We start from the raw sequence: 20,102 nt of genomic DNA on the forward strand, positions 1-20,102 counted from the left end.
ACTTTCAGTTATATATATTATGGGACATTTTAGTTATGTATTCTCATTATATATATAATTGTTTAGTAGTGATATTTTATTTTATACTTGTATCTGGACAGTGTGAGACCTGGCGAGTCGTTACAATATATAAAAAGAATACCTCATATCCACTTTTTCAAAGATAATTATGTCTTTGTGCTATATTTTATTTTATTTCACTAAAATACATTTTAGGATAAAATAGGAAAATATATATAAAAAATAAATAAATAAATATCATCTTTAAAAATAATAACGACTTGCTTTTTTATATATAAAACACTAAATTTTTTTTTTGGTAAATTAATGAAAGATAAAACAAAGAAAAACGAGATTACAGACTTGACAAGGAATCAACTCCTAAGGCCATAAACACGAAACTAGGAGGACTCCTCCATTTCACCATAGCAACCAAGTTCCGAGCACCCCAACAAGCAAGATTGTGCGCCACTGAATTACATTCTCGAGGAACCCAAGAAATCTCCACAACCCATTTCCAAGTTCTCATGTCCTTTACGAAGATACATAGTATTTTTTTTTGTCTATTAGTCTCAAACATAAAGATTAATTTAGAAATTATTTTTTTCTTAAAAAATAGTTAAAGGTGAGAAAATCATTTTTCCAAAACATGCTCTTAGTCACGAGCAATTGTTTTTATATACATACAAGTAATTTAATTGGTCAAAGTATTAATTAATGATTTATTAGTTCTATTGTTATTAAATCAGATCCAATCGACAATCACATGTCAATCGCCCCGTTAAAAATTGTTTCAATTTATGTATGTACTTTTAATATTATATAATATAATATTTAAACTATAACTTAACACAAAATTATAGAAATAAAATTTGTTCTTACCGGAAATCTGCCGTAGAGGTGATTCGCCAGGTAAGATCGGTGAGCCTCCTTCACGGGTACGCTGGTGTTCCAAGATGGGGGTGGTACCTGCAAAAGAGACTCTGATGCTAAAGAAAGGGTTTGAATGAGTAGTAGTCTCGTATATATGTAATGCACGTACCTTGGTGTGATTTAGGGTTGCTTTGGGCCTTGGGCCTGAGATGAAGTGTAACATGATTAGATAACAAATCTCGTCTGGGGCGAGATCCTCGGGGATCAGTTATGATTCACCTACATACCGAGCTGATGTCACGTGGCGCGCGTCCGAGGTCGGCTTGCATTGTGGTGCCGAGCTTGGAGCTCGGTTACGTAGCACGGTTAGTACACTAGCCCCCCGAGCTCCGAAGACCGTAGGTCGAGGAGTTGAGGCCGAGCTTGCTGGGGGGAGATGACCTCTCGCGTACGTTTGCTCGTTGAGGTGGCATGTGTCACGATCGTTCATTTCCCAGGAACGCGTAAGTGGCGTGTCATGGGAAATGACGGTTATGTAATGATGAATTTGCAATTGATTGTGTTGTCAGGAGTGCCCTTGAGTTGACACGTGGCGCGGCCGTTTTGAATTTTTGGGAGAAGACTTTATTTTCTCTCACTCGCGCCTCTTTGCCTTCTTCACTTTACTCTTTCTTCAACTTCTTGCGTACGCCGCTTTTCTCGTTTTCGTCCATCCTCTGTCTCCGTTTTCTCCGTTTCAGTCACCGTTTCCGGTAACCCCTTCGTTGTTAGGGTTATTTTCTGAAGAGGAGTACCAGGTACTTCCTTTTTACTGTCTTCTTTTCTCTTCTTCCCGGTTTTTCTTGTCTTTTCCATGGCTGGGGGAGTTGGTTCCGGTTCTTTTGCGCCTTCTCGGGGCAAGGCGCGTGGCAAGGCGGTGGCTACCGGGAAGGCCGCCACCAAAAAGAGGGATCCGCCCCGGGGCCCGGAGCCAGGCTTTCCTTGCTACGACTGGGTCAAGAGCGAGATGGCGGGGGTCCAAAGCGTTTTTCGGACCTTTCTAGAGGTCAATAGGATCTCCAGGTCGTGTAGGGTTTGCGACCCTTCTATCTCCCATATGATTCGTCTTGAGCCTTGTCAGGCCGATGAGGGCGTGTATATGGGGAAGCCTACTGACTCTCCCCATTTCTATATGTACCAAAGCTTTTTTAGGGATTTAGGTGTTTGTCTTCCCTTCACTCAGTTCGAGTGCGATTTTTTGAATTTTATCAACGCGACTCCTTGCCAGTTGCATCCCAACAGTTGGGGTTTTTTGAGGGCTTTTCAGGTCCTGTGTGCGGTTCTGGGGATAGAGGTGTCCCTTCGCGTCTTTCTTCATTTTTATCAACTGAAGCTAGGCGCTCCGCCTTATGGTATTTTGTCTTTGAATGGGAGTAGGGATGGGGGTTTGTTTACTCTCTACTCCCAATCATATAAAAACTTCAAACAGGAGTTCTTCCGGGTTGCACTTGTGGGTATTGACCCCCTGGAGGACGAGGTGTTCCACTTCGGCGGCTTGCCGAAATTTCCTTTTTACTAGTGTCCCAAACCGTCTAGGTTTCACGGTTTGGGTAACCTGAAGGTGACGGCCTCAGAGGCAGCCGCCATTGAGAACCTTGCTGCGCTCCCTCACCCGTTGGATTGCAAGCTCGTTCTGTCGCTTGCGAATTTGCCCTACAGGGAGAAGGGCCTAGAGAGTGAGTATTTCGTGTTTTGGTGGTTTGCTAGGGCTCGTGTAATTTCCTTTTGTTGATGTGTTTCCGTTTTTGTCTGCAGGCATTATGGGGAAGAACTAGTGGCGCGAGCTTAAGCACCGCTACAACGTTACTGAGCTCGAGGTTCCCGAGCCTCCAGAGGAGGATGTTGCCCCCCTGAAGGTTAGCCGGAAGAGAAAGAGGGGGGGAAAAGAGGTCGGGGGAACCTCCGTCCCTCCAGGTGCCGAGGAGGTGACCTCCAAGGCCACTGATGCTGATGCGGTGGATCTCACTGAGAGTCCACCGTCTAAAGAGGCTCCCCCAGTGGGGACTGGGGAGGCGGCCCAGGCTGCTGAGCCTACCACGCAGGTCGCCGATGTGAGTGTCGTACTTCCTTATACGTTTCTTCTGTGTTAGACTTTGCTTGGTTTATTGTGGTGATATGGGTTTTCTTGTAGGCCGGGGTGGTCGTCACTGAGGTAGGAGTACGGGCGGCTGAGCAAGTTGCTTGAGTTGCCGAGGTGGTGAGTATTGTTTCTTCGGCTTTTCGTTGCCTTTTATTATGCTTTCTTGTCTTTTGATCTGGGGTCATTTTTCGCAGGCAGGAAATGTTGCCGGGATGGCAACCTCTGGCACTGGGCCAGTCGCTCCCGCCGTCGAAGAAGTGGCCCCAGCCACCGAGCGGGCCTCCCATGCTGCTGGGGTAAGCAGTGTTTACTTGTTTTTGTGATTCCCCGTATGTCACCTTGTTTATTTTCTGACATGGTGTTGGTTTTCGCAGGCGAGGTCGGAGGTTCCCATTGTGGACTCCTTGGATGCCGAGCAGGGGATGCCAGTTTCCGCCTCCGTTGAGGCTCGCGGAGGGGGCCCGAGTTGTGAGGCTCCCCCGTCCACTGCTGCAGCCTCGGCGCCGCCTTCGGGCTCGTCACAGGGGGCTTCCCGGAGCGGATACTTGGCCCATCGCTTCGGGAAGGGCCTTTCGAAAGTGCGGCTGGACCACGTGAGTGCCTCAGCCGACATGGACTCGTTGTGGAACTTGGGGGTGATCGCTGAGAAGTTCTTCCCTCAGGGTTCGTTGAGCTCCGAGGACCGGGGGCTGATAGAGGAGGTCGGCCCTGAGGATAGTTTCGATGCTGCTCAGGTTCTGCTGCAGAGGACTATGGGCATCCTAGGCCACTGGAAATCGAGGTGGGCCCAGCAGCAGGAGGACTTGGCCAAGCAGCAAGAGGAGCTGGCTTCAACCTTGGAAGGATGCGAATAAGATTCTGAGGGAGGAGAACAAGGTTCTCAGCGCTGCTCTTGATGAGGCGAAGCGGCGGGAGGCCGAGCTCCGATCTGCACGGGGCGACCTTGTAAGGGCCCAGAAGTCTCTCGAGATCGCCTTGCGGTCTAACGAGACTTATGCCTCTCAGGTGGAGGAGCTGTAGGAGCTCTTCGCCTTCTCTCGAGGTCGCGCTCGCTCCTTAGAAGATGAGGTAACGTCTTCTCGTGGCCAGGTGCAGGCTCTAGAAGATGTTGTGACCTCCCTCAAAGGGGAGTTGGCGGCAGCGGCTGAGGAGCGCCTTCGCAACGAGGTCGTTCTTGGTGGCCGAGAAGATGAGATCGCCTCCTTGAGGGCGGAGTTGGCGGAACTGACGGAACTGACGGCGGAGAAAGCGGCCGTGGAGGGGAGGCTCGCGGAGGTCGAGCGCTCCGTGGTGGTGGAGCACAAAAGGGGCTTTCAGAAGGCCGCTCGCCAGGCACGGCTCCTCACTCCCGGGTTTGATTTTTCCTCCATGCATGTGGAGAAAGTCATCCGCTTTGGGAAGCTTGTCAAGGAAAATGACGTCGAGGACAGCTCCAGCGAGAACGCCTCTGCGTAAGTCAATTTTGTGATAGCTTAGTTTAATTTGCTTTAATTTTCTGATTTGAACTCAAGTGTTGGACTCTAGGAACTTAGCCCGTATATGTATATATTTTTTGTTGCCCTTATGTGTTTTGCGTTTGATTTTTGCTGCTTTGCGCGTTTTTGGGCACGTTTGGTGTTTGTTCTACGCTTTTATATGTGGCGGTACTTTGCTTTGAGTTGCCCATGTTGAGATAAGTTGTCGACCTCGGTTTTTCGTTAGGTGAATTTTTCATGAAGGTTCGACTTCGATCTTTATTTACTAGTGCCGAGGTTTGAATTCGACCTTTTAAGTTATCAGTGCCGAGGTTCGGATTTGACCTTAAATCGAAGTAGAATAAACTATGCTAAGGTTCGAATTTGACCTTGTATTCTTGTTCTGTTGTGAGGGTTTGAACTCGACCTTGGATAGGAGGTTCGTATTCGACCTTAAGTTTAGGGTCATGTGTATTTTGCCAAGGTAAGAATTCGACCTCAGGTATGCGGCTCATACTCGGCCTTTAACGGAAGTGTCGAGGTTCGTATTCGACCTCGGATATAGGCAAATTGGTTTGGTTAAGGTTCGGACTCAACCTTAGATTTAGAGTGGTGCGTGTCTCATCGAGGTTCGTACTCGACCTCGGATATGCGGTTCATACTCGACCTCAAATTTTGAGGTATACGATTTAATTAAGGTTCAAACTCGACCCTAAGCAGGCGTGTTAAAGTTCGGACTTGCCCTTAGGTGTGAACATCGAGGTTCGGACGTGACCTCAGATGTTGCGTACTTAAGGTTCATAGATGACGAGGTTTGGACTCGCCGAGGCTCGTATTCCTTCTCGGAAAGTCGAGGTTCGAGCTCGACCTTAGAACAGGTTATTTTAATTAGGGCTCAAACTCGACCTTTAACGAGGGCGTCAAGGTTCGTGTTCGACCTCGGAATGTCGAGGTTCGGACTGGCCGTCAAATTTGAAATAGACTATTTGATTAAGATTCGAACTTGACCTTTAACGAGAGCATCGGGGTTCGTATTCGACCTCGGAATGTCGAGGTTCGGACTCGACCTCAAATTTGAGATAGGTTATTTAAGTAAGGTGCGAAGTCGACCTTTAACAAGGGCGTCGAGGTTCGTATTCGACCTCGGAATGTCGAGGTTCGGACTTGACCTTTAACAAGAGCGTCGGGGTTCGTATTCGACCTCGGAATGTCGAGGTTCGGACTCGACCTCAAATTTGAGATAGGTTATTTAGTTAAGGTTCGAACTCGACCTTTAACAAGAGCGTCGGGGTTCGTATTCGACCTCGGAATGTCAAGGTTCGGACTCGACCTCAAATTTGAGATAGGTTATTTAGTTAAGGTTCGAACTCGACCTTTAACAAGAGCGTCGTGGTTCGTATTCGACCTCGGAATGTCGAGGTTCGGACTCGACCTCAAATTTGAGATGGGTTATTTAGTTAAGGTTCGAACTCAACCTTTAACAAGAGCGTCGGGGTTCGTATTCGACCTCGGAATGTCGAGGTTCGGACTCGACCTCAAATTTGAGATAGGTTATTTAGTTAAGGATCGAAATACACCTTTAACAAGAGCGTCAGGGTTCGTATTCGACCTCGGGTTTAGGCATTTGCGCGCTTAGAGTTCGTTTTCGTCCTTTAGATAAACAGGAAATTAAGAATATGAGATGAGCGAAAGGAGTAATATTATTTATGGTGTCTATGTGCCTCGTTAAAAACCCTCTCAGTCAAAGGCTGAGGCGGGAAAAGAGTGCACAAATTTGTTCATACTGAAAGATAAAGAAGACTTGAAAACTTAAGGAGCTATGGTGGGGGTTTCCCCTCGCTTTGCTTGCTCGACGAGGAGATCTTCAGGCTTTCGACATAGCATTGCCGAGCTGTTTTCTGATTAGCTTTGACGGAGATAATTTTACCGTCCTTGCCCGGGAATTTCATGGTGAGGTGTGGGGTTGACACTACTGCCCCGAGTTGATTCAAGGTTGGCCTCCCGATGATGATGTTGTAGGAAGTGTTGGCTTCCACGAGGAGGTACCGGACCGTGACCCGCCTTGTATCCGGTGGCGTTCTGAAAGTCGTCAGCAAGTCTACGTACCCCCAAGTGTGAACTCGCTCTCCTGCGAAGTCGACGAGGGGCTCCATGTGAGGTTGAATGAGAGAGTGGGGAACGTCTAGCTTGAGGAACGTAGGCCAGTACAGGACGTCGGCTGAGCTTCCCTGGTCAATGAGTGTTTTCTGCACTTTCCAGTTGGCTATTTCCACAACAATGACCATGGGGTCATCTTGGTTAGGGCTGACGCCGGCATAGTCTTCGTCGGAGAAGGAGATCGACGGTGAGCTTTGGTGGAGGGCTGGGGTGGTAGAGTGGACGCAGTTGATGCTTCGCAGGTGTCTTTTTCGGGCCGAGCTGCTGGCGCCTCCTCCAGCAAAGCCACCTGCTATTGTGTTGATTACTCCCCGTAAGGGGGCCGACTCTGTCTCTTGGCTTATTTCGGCTTGTACTGCACTGCCAGCATTTTGCTGGGAGCCCGGGTGTGACTTAGTGCGAGCTCCTGAACCTCGACCTCTGCCGCGTCCTCGACCTCCATAGCCGCCTCTATTACCCTGCTGTCGCTGGATGTATTGGCCGAGGTGGCCCGCTTGAATGAGCTCCTCGATGCGATCCCGGAGTGTGCGACATTCTTCCGTGGTGTGACCATGGTTCCTGTGGTACCGGCAGTGCTTAGACTTGTCGCCGCTGTTGGGAGTGTGACCCGGCGGTGGGAGGGCGAGCAGATTGTTGTTGCTGGCTTCCTCTAGGATGTGTACCCTAGGCACGTTCAGGGGAGTGTAGAAGTCGTATCTCCCCCTTCTATTTGCTTTAGTCGACTTCTTGAATTGGTTGTCGTTGTTGACTTTGATTTTGTCCTTATGCCCTTGTTCTGACTTTGCTGGACCTTTTCGGCATAGGCTGTCGACGAAGGGGCTGACTTTCAGAGCCATGAGCATGGAGTGCAGGGCGAACTCAGGGTTCAAGTTCTGGATCCGCACCGAGATGCTGGAGAAGCGTTCCATGAAGGTTCGTAGAGGTTCATCGTCATTCTGCCTGAGGTTGGCCAAGGCGGTCGAGGTTGTGTGATGAGGTCGGCTTGTGCCGTACTGCGCCATGAATCGCCGGACCAGGGTGCTGAAACTGTCGATGGATCCGGCGGGTAGCTGGGTGTACACCAGTGGAGTGCGGCTCCTTTGAGCGAGGTCGGAAAAACCCTATACAGGATAGCGTCACTGTTAGTGTAGAGGTTTACCTGGGTGGTGTACAGGTCAATGTGCTCATCGGGGTCCGTCGTGCCGTCATAGCGGTCGAGGTGGAGAGGTTTCCATCCACGAGGGAGTGGGGTCTCCATGATGCCGTCCACAAAAGGATGTCGGCGGAAGGTTTCTTGGCCTTCTGTGGCATGAGTGGATGCTCTGCTGGCGTCTGGGCCCGACTTGTGCGTCGATACATGAGATCGGTGCGTGGCGGGTTGTGAAGTCGGTGCCCTAGTCGCGGTCCGGGATTGAGAGGCCGAGTGTGCCTCGTCTTCATGGATGTTGCTCTCGTGAGGAGAGTGATCAGAGCGGCGTCGAGGGAGTTGAGCGCGAATGCGCTCGTTCTCGGCGCGTAATGCCGTTAGGTCCGCTTCATTGGCAGTTCTCATCGCCGCTAGGTCGGTTTCGTTCTGAGCACGCATATTGCGCAGGTCAGCATCGTGCTATTGCCGGATCTGTTCGACCTGATCGATTAGTCTCCTCAACGCTGCTTCGTTATCCATGGTGGTTGCGTGGTTTGTGTCGTCTGTTGTGCGTCTACTATGGCTTCTGGTGAAAACCATACAAGTGGCCGATAAGAGCTGTCTTGATCGGCCCCACGGTGGGCGCCAAATGTTCTTACCGAAAATCTACCGTAGAGGTGATTCGCCAGGTAAGATCGGTGAGCCTCCTTCACGGGTACACTGGTGTTCCAAGATGGGGGTGGTACCTGCAAAAGAGACTTCGATGCTAAAGTTAGGGTTTGTATGAGTAGTAGTCTCGTATATGTAATGCACGTACCTTGGTGTGATTTAGGGTTGCTTTGGGCCTTGGGCCTGAGATGAAGTGTAACATGATTAGATAACGGATCTCGTCTAGGGCGAGATCCTCGGGGATCAGTTATGATTCACCTACATACCGAGCTGATGTCACGCGACGCGCGTCCGAGGTCGGCTTGCGTTGTGGTGCCGAGCTTGGAGCTCGGTTACGTAGTACGGTCAGTACAAAATTAAATTTTGAAATTAAAATGTTGTAGAATAAAATATATTTTTATCATTTATCTGATTGTGAAATTTTGTTTTAATCATCTATTCTGTATAGAAAAAGAAACACCTTTGTTGTACACATGTACTTGGTAAAATATTTTATTGCTCCAACTTTTCCTTGCTTCCTTTTTGTATTTTTTATTTTATTTTTCTCTATCAAATTCCTGCTATTTCATATTTCTTTCTTCCTCTCCCATATTTATATCTTCTCTCTCTTTTTTCTTTTTCTTTTTTTCAATTTCGCCTCCTCACAACTATTGTTGTTGAACACGATGCCTCTCCTTGTCCACTCATGACTTTTGATAATCTTCATCCAATTTCAAAAAGGTATTGATTTCTTTTCTATTAGATTTTAGGGTTACAAAGGGTATTGTAACAACATTTTTTTTTTTCAATATTAAAATGACAGAATAAGATTTTTTCTTCTCCCCTTCGCCCTCCCCCCCTCCCCTTTTTTGCATTATCAATGGTCTTTCCTAAAGATTTTAATTTTTTCACATATTTCCTATCTCCTTTAAAAGTTGTTATTCATCTATTGGAATGTGGGATACAATTTTTTCTACAACAAACTAAGGGGTGTATTGGTTTAGGATTTCGTAGGATTTTAAAAGACTTTTTTTGAGTAAAAAAGTTCATTGGTATTCAATCAGGATTTTATGTCACTAAAAAACAATCCAGTGGTATTCAATCTGGATTTTCAATATTTTTTAAAGAGTCCATTAAAATCTACCGGTATTCATTTGAGATTTTTTTCAACTTAAAAACAATCCATTGGTATTCAAAAATATAAGGATTTTAAAGGATTGTTGTGTGAGAGGGATTTTGAAGGACTTTCTAGTGTTATCTATAAATATCAGATTCATAAAACAATCCCATCCAAACCCATCGAACTTTGAAGGATTGTTTGAAGTGATTTTTCAAGTGTTTCAAGAATTTTCAAGTGAGTTTTGCATCTTTTTTTTTTTCTATGCTCCTGTCTTCTCCATTTTTTCTCTACTAATAATACTATACTATTGTTCATTGCTCATATATAATATTGTAGTACTGTTCTCATCCCATTCCCCTATTTTGTAAAACTCTAATATGTAAATGATAGTGTCATTGACTTGCTCTATTTTTCTATTCGTTCTCTTTAATTGACTTGCTTTATTTTATTCTATGTAGTTGAATTTGTTCCTTTATATAACACAAAAAAAATGCTTGAAATTTTAACTTTTAAGTAGTAATTTTTTTTATAACACTCGTCAAGAAAAGAAAAAGGTAAAAGATGAAATTGATATCATAATCTCTACAATATATATATATATATAAGATGAATTTGTTAGGGTTTCTGTGAGTAGAATGAGATGAAAATGGATCTTAGTTGGGGAAGAACCCTCTCAGCATAAAAACTGCGAACTTTCTCATTCCCTTGAATTTGTTACTCTTATCTAGGCATGGCAATCTAACCCTCCCCCGTGGGTACTCGCCCGAACTCGCCCCGATTGGAATGGGAAAAATCCGTGTTTATCGGGTTCGGGTTCGGGTTCGGGTTTTCCCCGATTGATAAAATCAAGGGCGGGGGCGGGGGCGAGGATGTTAATACCCACCCCGCCCCCGCCCCCCGCCCCCGCTCCCGCCCCGCTTAATAATATAATTAAAAAATTATTTATATATATATATATAAACCAAAATTATAAATATTTATATGTAAAAATTTATATTATTTTACTTTTCTTTTATTTTTTTTAATTGTTCATATTTATTTAAAAGAAAAAAAGAAGAAAAAAAAAATAGGTGCGGGGGCGGGGGCGGGGCGGGGAAACCCGAACCCTGCCGGGGGCAGGGATGGGGACCCAAATTTTATCCCAGCGGGTATCGAGGGCGGGGGCGGGGGCGGTTTAAATTTGCGGGGGCGAGGGCGGGGAACGTAAAACCCGCCCCCGCCCCACCCCGTTTCCATGCCTACTCTTATCCCTCCTCCTTTTATGACTCAACAATTATTATTTTTTTTACTATGAATTTTTTTTATATTGTGAAATTAAGATTTTTTTATATTTTAAAAAAAAAAAATTAACATAAGACATTGCAGTATCTAATTTTTTAGGGTTTAGGATTTATGCCTTCATTAGCTTATTTTTAAAAAAAGGAAATATTGTTAAAATATTTGTTAGAATAATTTACATTTATAAATATCGTTAAAATTTATCATATAATATATAACTAAAATAATATATATATTATATATATATTCTCTATATCTAAATACTTTCGTTTATATAAAAAAAATTATATATCTAAATATTTTCTCAGTATCGAATATACTGATTTTTTTTATATAAAAAATTATCTTATGTTTCTATATTTCCGTTTTTACATATTTTTTATAATGACTGAGGTATTTGATCCATTTGGATAGCCAAGATATATTCGATCTTGTATGATTGGTGTGCTTCTAAAAATAATAATATAATTGTATTGATTTTGTCCCTTATCCATAATTATTTATATAACTATTCAACATATATTGTTTTAGTAATTCAAATGGGAGATTCACAAGGAAATAGTAAAGAAAAAGGAAAAGAGAAAGAAAACTATGAAGCTTGGACCAAGGAGGATTCCGATGAATTGTTACAATTAATACTGGATGTTATAAAAAGAGGATAGGATATTATGAAGAATTATTATTATTATTATTTATCTAGACATTATTATTTTTTTTTTTTGTCTTTGACTCTTTTTAAATTTGAATGTATGAATTTTTTTTTAAATCTTATCAAATGTCAAAACTCCACAAAATCCCACAGAATCCATTAAAATCCTGATTTAAAAGTCTTGCAGAATCCATTAAAATCTTGATTTTAAGTATTGTAGAATCCTTCAAAATCTTAAAAGTCATGAAAATCCTGCAAAGTCTTTTAAAATCTGCAGGATTTTTTTTAACTAAAAAAGTCCTTTGAAATCCTAATCCAATACACCCCCCTAAGTCAAGGTAATGATACTTTCGAGTTCAATTAAATACCTAAAATATAATTGTACTTGCTAAAAAAGTACTCGTTTAAAGTTTTTGATCTTCGATCTTTGGTTCTTGGTCCTCAATCTTTGGATTGGTGGTATTTGTCCAAAGTTTTCAGTCTTTAGATTGGTGATTATATTTGCAAAAGAGATTTTAATGTTTAAGTTAGCTGGTATTTAGAGTGTATGAGTGTAATCTCAAAAATGAACATCCACTTTGAGGAGATGAAGTGCAGAAATATAAATAGTAGAGGATATGTTACTGTTCGTGTGAGAATAATAAAGAGTATTTAAAATCTATAATTAACGAGTAACAATTATAGTGTTTTTGGATGAGGAATTTTACAAATTCAAGGAATTTTAAATTCTTGGTATTTGAATTACTTTGATTTCAATTTCTATCATTCTTAAAATATTTTGTTTGGATGAGTCAATTCAAATTTTTTAAATTTTAAATTGTTAGGTTGAATATGATAATTTGATTCTATCATAATAAAATTGATTTTAAAAATATATTTATATGTTGAGATTTTTAAATTAAATTTTATAAAAATAAATATTAATCCGTTTTTAAATATTTAATAATTTTAAAAATTAATATTAGATAATATTTAATAATTTTAAAAATTAATATAAGATAGTATTTAATAATTTTAAAAATATTTTTGAATATTCAATAATTAAAAGAATGAAGAGATAAGATAAAATATATAGGTGAAATAAGAAAAATAAATATGAGGAATTTCAAATTCTCCCATTTTAGGAGAATTTGAAATTCTACTATTTTAAGAAATTTCACAAATACTTGGATTTCAAATTCTTTGTAAATTTCTCATCCAAACAAAGCATTTCACCTCAAAGAATTTGAAATTCTTCAAATAAATGAATTACCCTATATAAATTCCTCATCCAAACACCATTAAGCATTATGTTTTGCTCTTCTCCTCATATTTCAATTATTATTTGGTTGTATCTTGTACATAAGCCCCCCCCCCCCCCCCAAACCTTCAATTTATGTAAGAAGAGGCTTAATTGTTTCAAGTGCATACATAAACACTTTAACCAAAAATCCATTTGGGAGTTTTTTTTTATACAAATGAGAATTTGTCGGCCAAGGTTTTATACTTGAAAAAATCCATCCAAGAGTTTTTACTCAGGTGAAAACATGTCGGCTTCTCAGATGGAAACTTGTCAACCAAGATTTTATACTTGGGAAAAATTCATCAAAGAGTTTTTATTCAAATGAGAACATGTCGATTTCTCATATGAGAACTTATCGGCTTCTCATATGAGAACTTGTCAGCTAAGATTTATATTTGGGAAAATCCATCTGATAATTTTTACTCAAATGACAACATGTCAATTTCTCATATGAAAACTTATCAATCGAGATTATAGGAAAAATTCATCTAAGAATTTTTACTTGGATGATAACTTGTCGACTTGGATGAGAACTTGTTGGCCAAGATTTTATATTTAAGAAATCCATTCGAGACTTTTTACTTGGATGATAACATATCAGCTTCTTGAATAAGAACTTGTCGACCAATATTTTATACTTAAAAAAAATCTTGGATGAGAACTTGTTGTCCAAATAAGAACTTGTGGCCAAGATTTTATACTTGGAAAAATACATTTGAGAGGTTTTACTCAGGTGACAACCTATTGGCTTCTCAGATGGAAACTTGTCGGCCAAGATTCTATACTTGAGAAAATCTATCTGAGAGTTTTTACTCACATGAGAACTTGTCGACTTCTCGAATAGAAACTTGTCGATTTCTCATATGAGAACTTGTCGGCCAAGATTTTATACTTAGAAAATCCATTTGAGAGTTTTTACTTGAATGACAACATGTTGAGTTCTCAAATGAAACTTATTGGCCAAAATTTTATACTTCGAAAAATCCATCTGAGAGTTTTTACTCGAGTGAGAACATGTTGACTTCTTAAATGAGAATTCAGCGCCCAATATTCTATACTTGGGAAAATTCATCTAAGAGTTTTTACTCAAATGAGAACTTGTTGGTTTATCAGATGGGAACTTGTTGAGCAAGATTTTATATTTGGGAAAAATCCATCCAAGAGTTTTTACTCGAGTGAGAACATGTCGACTTCTCAAATGAGAACTTGTCTACCAAAATTTTATACTTGAGTTTTAACTTTCATTCAAGAGTGTTTACTTAGATGAGGTCTTCTCATTGCCTATCATTCTTAATAATTTTTAACACAAGTGATTGTAGGAAAGTTCTTCTCTACCCTACGGTGGGCGCCAAATGTATCTGTTAGAAAAAATACTCGTCCAAAGTCTTTGGTCTTCTTGGTGGTACTTATCTAAAGTTTTCGATCTTCAATCTTTGATCATCGATCTTTGGATCAGTGATTGTATCTTTGATCATCGATCTTTGGATCAGTGATTGTACCTATAAAAAAAACTCTGATGCTTAAGTTAGCAAGTGTTTGGAGCGTATTGGTGTAATTTAAAAAATAAATATCTCATTTAAAAACAAAGTACATAAAGTATAAATAAACATTACATTCACATAAAAAAAATAAAAAACCTTTAAAACCTTTAATTAATGAATAACAGTTGAACATTATATTTTTGTTATTCTCATCACATTCTATTTATTATTTAACCAAATTCAATACAATAATTGTTTCTAACTTGTGAACTATAAGTAAATTTTGCGTGGTTTATAACTTTAATAAGTAGGCACAAATGTTTGGTTTTAACTCATTTCATCTCCATTAGTTTATATGAATAAGTTTGTCTTGTATTTGCATAGTTCACGCCGGAAATCAACTTGAAAGATAATTTAATAAATTTATATAATAAGATTCAGTGAATTTTTTTTCCTCATAGTTGTTTTGTGCACTACTAATAGAGCAAGCTGCGAATCTTGTGATATTTTCTTGAACACTTTGCTAGTCACTTGTCAATGTTTGAATTGTCATCTCCTACCACGGAAAATTTTATTTTAAATAAGTTCTTACAATTTACCAGTTACAAAATCTTTGTAGAAACTTTATAAAATATAGGAAATAAAATCTTTGTAAAAGATAAAATGTTTGTTTTAATACTTAAACTTTCAAATTTAAGATAACTAAATTCAAAATTTATTCAATTTATAGAAATTAAAAATATATTTAAATCATAAAATAATATATTTTTTATTTTTAATTTAAAGCTTTTAGTACTTAGGTCATCTCAATTTCTATATTTTATTTTTTATATTTTTAAATGAGACTTGCTATCACATATCACTTATCTTATATTTTATGATTTAACTCTTCCCTCCAATCTATTAACTTTAATTTTTTTTACTAATGAATCTTATAATAAATAATTTCACACCACTGCTTAAATAAGTAATTGGTGCTTATTTATTTTTTGCCGGTGTAAGAGTCCAACGCCATTTGATTAACAAGAAGAGTTCTTAATTGTGTAAAAAAAAAATGAAGACCGCTTAATAAGCATTCTCACAAATTCGATCCGTTAATAATGTAGATTATCTCAAAGGTTCATGTAGAGGATTTAGAAATTGCGAGGCTTTTGGAAAAATTTGTAGTTGATTTTTTTTTTCTTTAGTGAATCTTATTTAAATATGATTTATTAATTTTTATTTTAATCTCTTAATTTTTTGAATTGCAAAATTGTTAATTAGAATTTTATAAAATTAAGTAATGTTAACACCTCATTCTATGATTACCTACAATATCTATTACTTTCATGCATGTTTTGTATACTAGATAAGGATATGAGTACCAGGTCAAATATAAGAAAGGACTGAGGAGTCCTCGATATGACTACACCGAAGAGTCCTTGGCTCATTACAATAACCTACTTAACCTGTTTATTACGGATAAACACTAATGAATTCTCTTATGGGCCTACATATGGGCCTAAGCCTATTAAAGTTAGTATAAATAAGTGTGATTAGTGACAAACAGAGGTACGTTTTCATAATTACCAATTTGATTAGCATTGATATCTCTGAGACCGAAGACTGACTTAAGCATTGAAGTGCCTTTTGCAGGTACCCCTCTCTTTCCCTAGGATACATCATGGAAGACGAAGACCCAGCAGGAGTAGCAAAATTACCGGAGTACCTTCGTGCATGTGCATTTTGGCGCCCACCGTGGGGCCCGATTTTGACTAACATATTTTGGTATACTTCCTAAATTGGACTAATATAATGTGACCACTTGTCTATCTCTATCACATTAATTATAAAGGATAATTTTTTAAATATGACTCTCAACTCCCACGTGTTTATGTGCAAATTTTAATATATATATATATATATATATATATATATATATATATATATATATATATATATATATATATATGAGGAGGGTTCAAATGACACCGGTGTAACTTTTACTAAGTGTTACACCGCTCGATAACTTTAAATTAAATGTGAATTTTGTAAATTCAACCGTTAGATTGAAATTTCTTTACTCTTAGATCACATATACAAAATTTTATATTAATCCAAGATGATTTGATACTTCATTCTTATAAAACAAAATTGACGTAATATATTTATTTCAAAATATACTAAAATATGAACACTTTGATTACCCCAAGTTGTTGTTCAATTTTAAAAAAATTTGATATACACATATAAAATGATATGAATTTTCAATCTAACGGTTAGATTTACAAAATTCACATTTAATTTAAAGTTATTGAACAGTGTAACACTTAGAAAAAGTTACACCGGTGTCGTTTGAACCCTCATATATATATATATATATATATATATATATATTAATTAAAGAGAGATCAACTTACTTCAAGAATAAGTCTACTTAAATTTTAGTCAATAACTCATGTTTACATCAAATTTCAACAATCTAACCATTGAATTAAAAATCTTTATTTGCATAGATCAAGTATGTAATTTTTAAAAAAATTTGATATTCTATTTCATTAATTTTAATCTTATAAAATAATTTTATGATTATCTATTAATTTGAAAAATGAAACAAGTTATCAAATAATTTTTAAATTTTTACAACTTTGCAGACTTGATTTATATATTAAAAACTTTTAATTCAACGGTTCAATCATTAAAATTTGGTGTAGAACATGATTTATTAAGTAGAGTAAGTCTAAATCTAGATAGACTTACTCTTAGAGTAAGTGAAGTCTTCCTCATATTAATTTATACTATTATCACATAAGGATAAAACAAATTTGTCATCGGTTATTTGCTTACAAGTTGAGGGTCATGATTTTTTTATGGTTTATTGAGTCTTTTTTTTTTCATAGGTCATCTCCAATCCTTCTCCAATTAACCCATCTTCTCTAACAAATAAACCCTTATTGAAGAAACATGAACATGATATGGCAACTCTAAGCGTTGCAGTGTGTGTGCTTTTGTTGGAACTCTTTCGTTATCTTCATCAATTCGAAAAGGGCAAATATTCACTATATGATATGCAATTCACTATAACACACAGATTCACTCATTGTGAAATTAAAAACATGTGAGTTTATTCTTCTTACTCTATGCCCTATTTTGAACCTTTTATTGGAAAATGAGAGTGCATTTCATTCAACTTTTCTATGTCACAAGAAACTATAATTTTGTGGTGATTATTGTTAAAAAAAAACAAAGTGGAATGAAAATGCATTCGATTCAAATTCACACTCATGGCAATCAAAGTAAATCAAATTAAAGTAATAACAATTGACACAAGACCATGGTTTAGAATCCTATTTGGCCTCACTTGTAATAGTAATAGACACAAAAGAACTTCTAAGTCACGTATTCCTCAATTCAAGCATAACAAACATGAAAGTTGATCATTTAATATGAAAACAAGAAGGAAAAATAACTTGGGCGAATTAAGATGGATTCAAAATGGGACACAAAGCAAGAGGAATGAATTTAGGGTTTTCACAAATTAGTAAAGACATATGAGTAAACATGTGTGTCATAGTGAACCTTTATCCTTTTCAAATCAATGAAGATAAAGAAGAAATTCCAACACAAACGCACTACTGCTCAAGACCACTAGATCATGTTCTAGTTTCTTCAAGATGGGTTTCTTCATTAGAGGAAAAAGGTTGAAGTCTTGAAGATGATCCATGAAAAAAAAATTCAATAACCCATAAAAAATTATAACATAACTTGTAAGTAAAATAATTTAGAGTAAATTTTCTTGTTCTTACTTTATTTTATATATATATATATATATATATATATATATATATATATATATATATATAAATTTGCACATAAACTTATGGGAATTGAGAGTAATATTTAAAAAATTATTCTTTATAATTAATATGATGGAAACAAATAAATGATCACATCCTATTAGATATAAATGATATATATATTGTATAAATAGATAGATAGGTGTATAAATGATAATATTAAAAAAAAAAAAAAAAGTAACAGAGCGACAACCAATATGTCGCAAGAGGCCAATCATATTAATTATAAACGCCAATCATGAAAGCCGACATATGATGATGGAGAATGCATTCGCAAGAGGCCTTATCAGTTGCTGAATTCGCAGTTGATAATCATAATAATTTTAAGTATTATTAATATATAACATTTTATAAACATTATATGCCTTTTAAAAAGAATAATTTGTTAGTATAACTTTATACTTGTATTTTTTTTTTAATAATAACCATATGGTTAGAATTACGAGTCTATGACTTGTGCATGTTAACAAAATCTCTTACGACTAAACTGATTATGGTAGTTTACTACAATGCTTCTAATGAGATATTTATTTCTTTGTTAATATTTCTATTAGTATATTTAATTTAATTAAGAAGAAAATAAAGTAAGATAACTAGTATATCAAATAAATGTCCATTAAAACTTAAACTTGTTGTGGGATATTATCTCCATGATATAAATGAAACTGAAATTTAGTTTCATTAAATAAAATATCAAGTTTGAGTTTTATAAGTGAAAAAATATAATTTTCAAAAAAAAAATACTATTAAAAATACGATTAAAGCGAAACTTTAAAATGTTTATTATGTGGTGTGGTTTGGGAGAATAGAGGGAAGGGAAGAGAGAGAGGAGTTTTAAACTTTTTTATTTAATTCAATTTTTAGAGTTTAGGGAAAAGGAAAATAGAGGAGAACAAAACCCTCTTTTATCTTATTTTTCTACACAATATCTATGATGAAGTATGCCTTTGGATTAAAAGAATCATGCTCAAGAAATTTAGGACCCTTATTACTTATAAGAGATTTAAATGTTATGTGAAATTGAGTTTCAATAAGTTAAGAAATATTTGTGACTAAAAATTGATGAGATAACATAAGGAACCCATATGTCAACATGAAGTAAATAAAAAAAAATGGTAGAATGCGTGATGCTATTGCAATAAGAAAGTTTTCTTTGTTTTGCAGAATGACAATTATCACAAGGGGCTATTATTTTTATATGATACAATGGGAAAATATAATGCAACACATTTATGAATAGCATCCGAAGCATGTGCTAGTCTAATCTCTTTAAGATGAATTTGAATAACTTGTTCATAAAATAAAAAGAAAAATAATATAAATTTAATCTCTTTACAAGTAAAAATTAGTTTTTTTTTTTCGTAAGTAGAAAATTAGATTTTAAATAAATCAATATAGAAAATATCTCCAAAAAAATTTATATATAAATTAATTTTAATTTATTGAATCTTTTTATTTTATTCTTAAAAAAATATACTTATGTAGATCAAAACTTATCCAAACAACATTAATTTACACTCCCATATTATGAAAACAATGTACTCAACAATATATATATATATATATATATATATATATATATATATATGAATTCGTTTTGCTGTGTGTAAAATCCCGTCTTACTAACAACAATATTCACAGTACCACAACTCCACGGATCAAAATCTTCTGTCTCCAATTCCTATTCCCAAATCTTGTCCCCCAAATCATAAAGTGCCATGTCATTATATTTATTTTTTATTTTTTTTTACAGTTTTTTCTTTACATACGTAGCCTTCTTCCTTCTCCATCACTGCCGCCCGCGTTCCCTTCGCCGCCACTCACGACAAGGCTTCCAGATCGGACAGCCTCTGCCTCCACCACTGCCGCCGCGCTCCCTCCACCGCCGCCCACGACAAGGCTTCCGGATCGGACAGCCTCCGCCTCTTCCCGCCCTCCGACGCCGCCGAAACGAAGAACCCACCATGCTCGTCGTACGTGATGAGGAACAGGGTCAGATTCCACTGCGGGCTCGCCCTCACCGTCTCGTACACCTCCTTCCCGAACTTCTGTCCCTCGTACATGTCGTGCAACGGGTGGTCGTCGTTCGCCGGAACTCAA

At 37.7% G+C, this 20,102-nt stretch overlaps 1 protein-coding gene across 1 annotated transcript; it reads right to left on the bottom strand.

Annotated features, from left to right (window-relative positions):
- Positions 1-6,255: 6,255 nt before the first annotated feature.
- Positions 6,256-8,167, bottom strand: LOC145958093 (uncharacterized). Its single transcript, XM_083074561.1, has 3 exons — positions 7,742-8,167; positions 6,493-7,703; positions 6,256-6,337 (listed from the first exon to the last, which is right to left on the bottom strand). Exons 1-3 carry the CDS (start codon positions 8,165-8,167, stop codon positions 6,256-6,258), a joined length of 1,719 nt encoding a protein of 572 aa, XP_082930687.1.
- Positions 8,168-20,102: the final 11,935 nt, after the last annotated feature.

This window comes from Cajanus cajan, chromosome 5 (genome assembly GCF_000230855.2).
Source record: "Cajanus cajan strain Asha chromosome 5, NIPB_CcT2T_4, whole genome shotgun sequence".
NCBI lineage: Eukaryota > Viridiplantae > Streptophyta > Magnoliopsida > Fabales > Fabaceae > Cajanus > Cajanus cajan.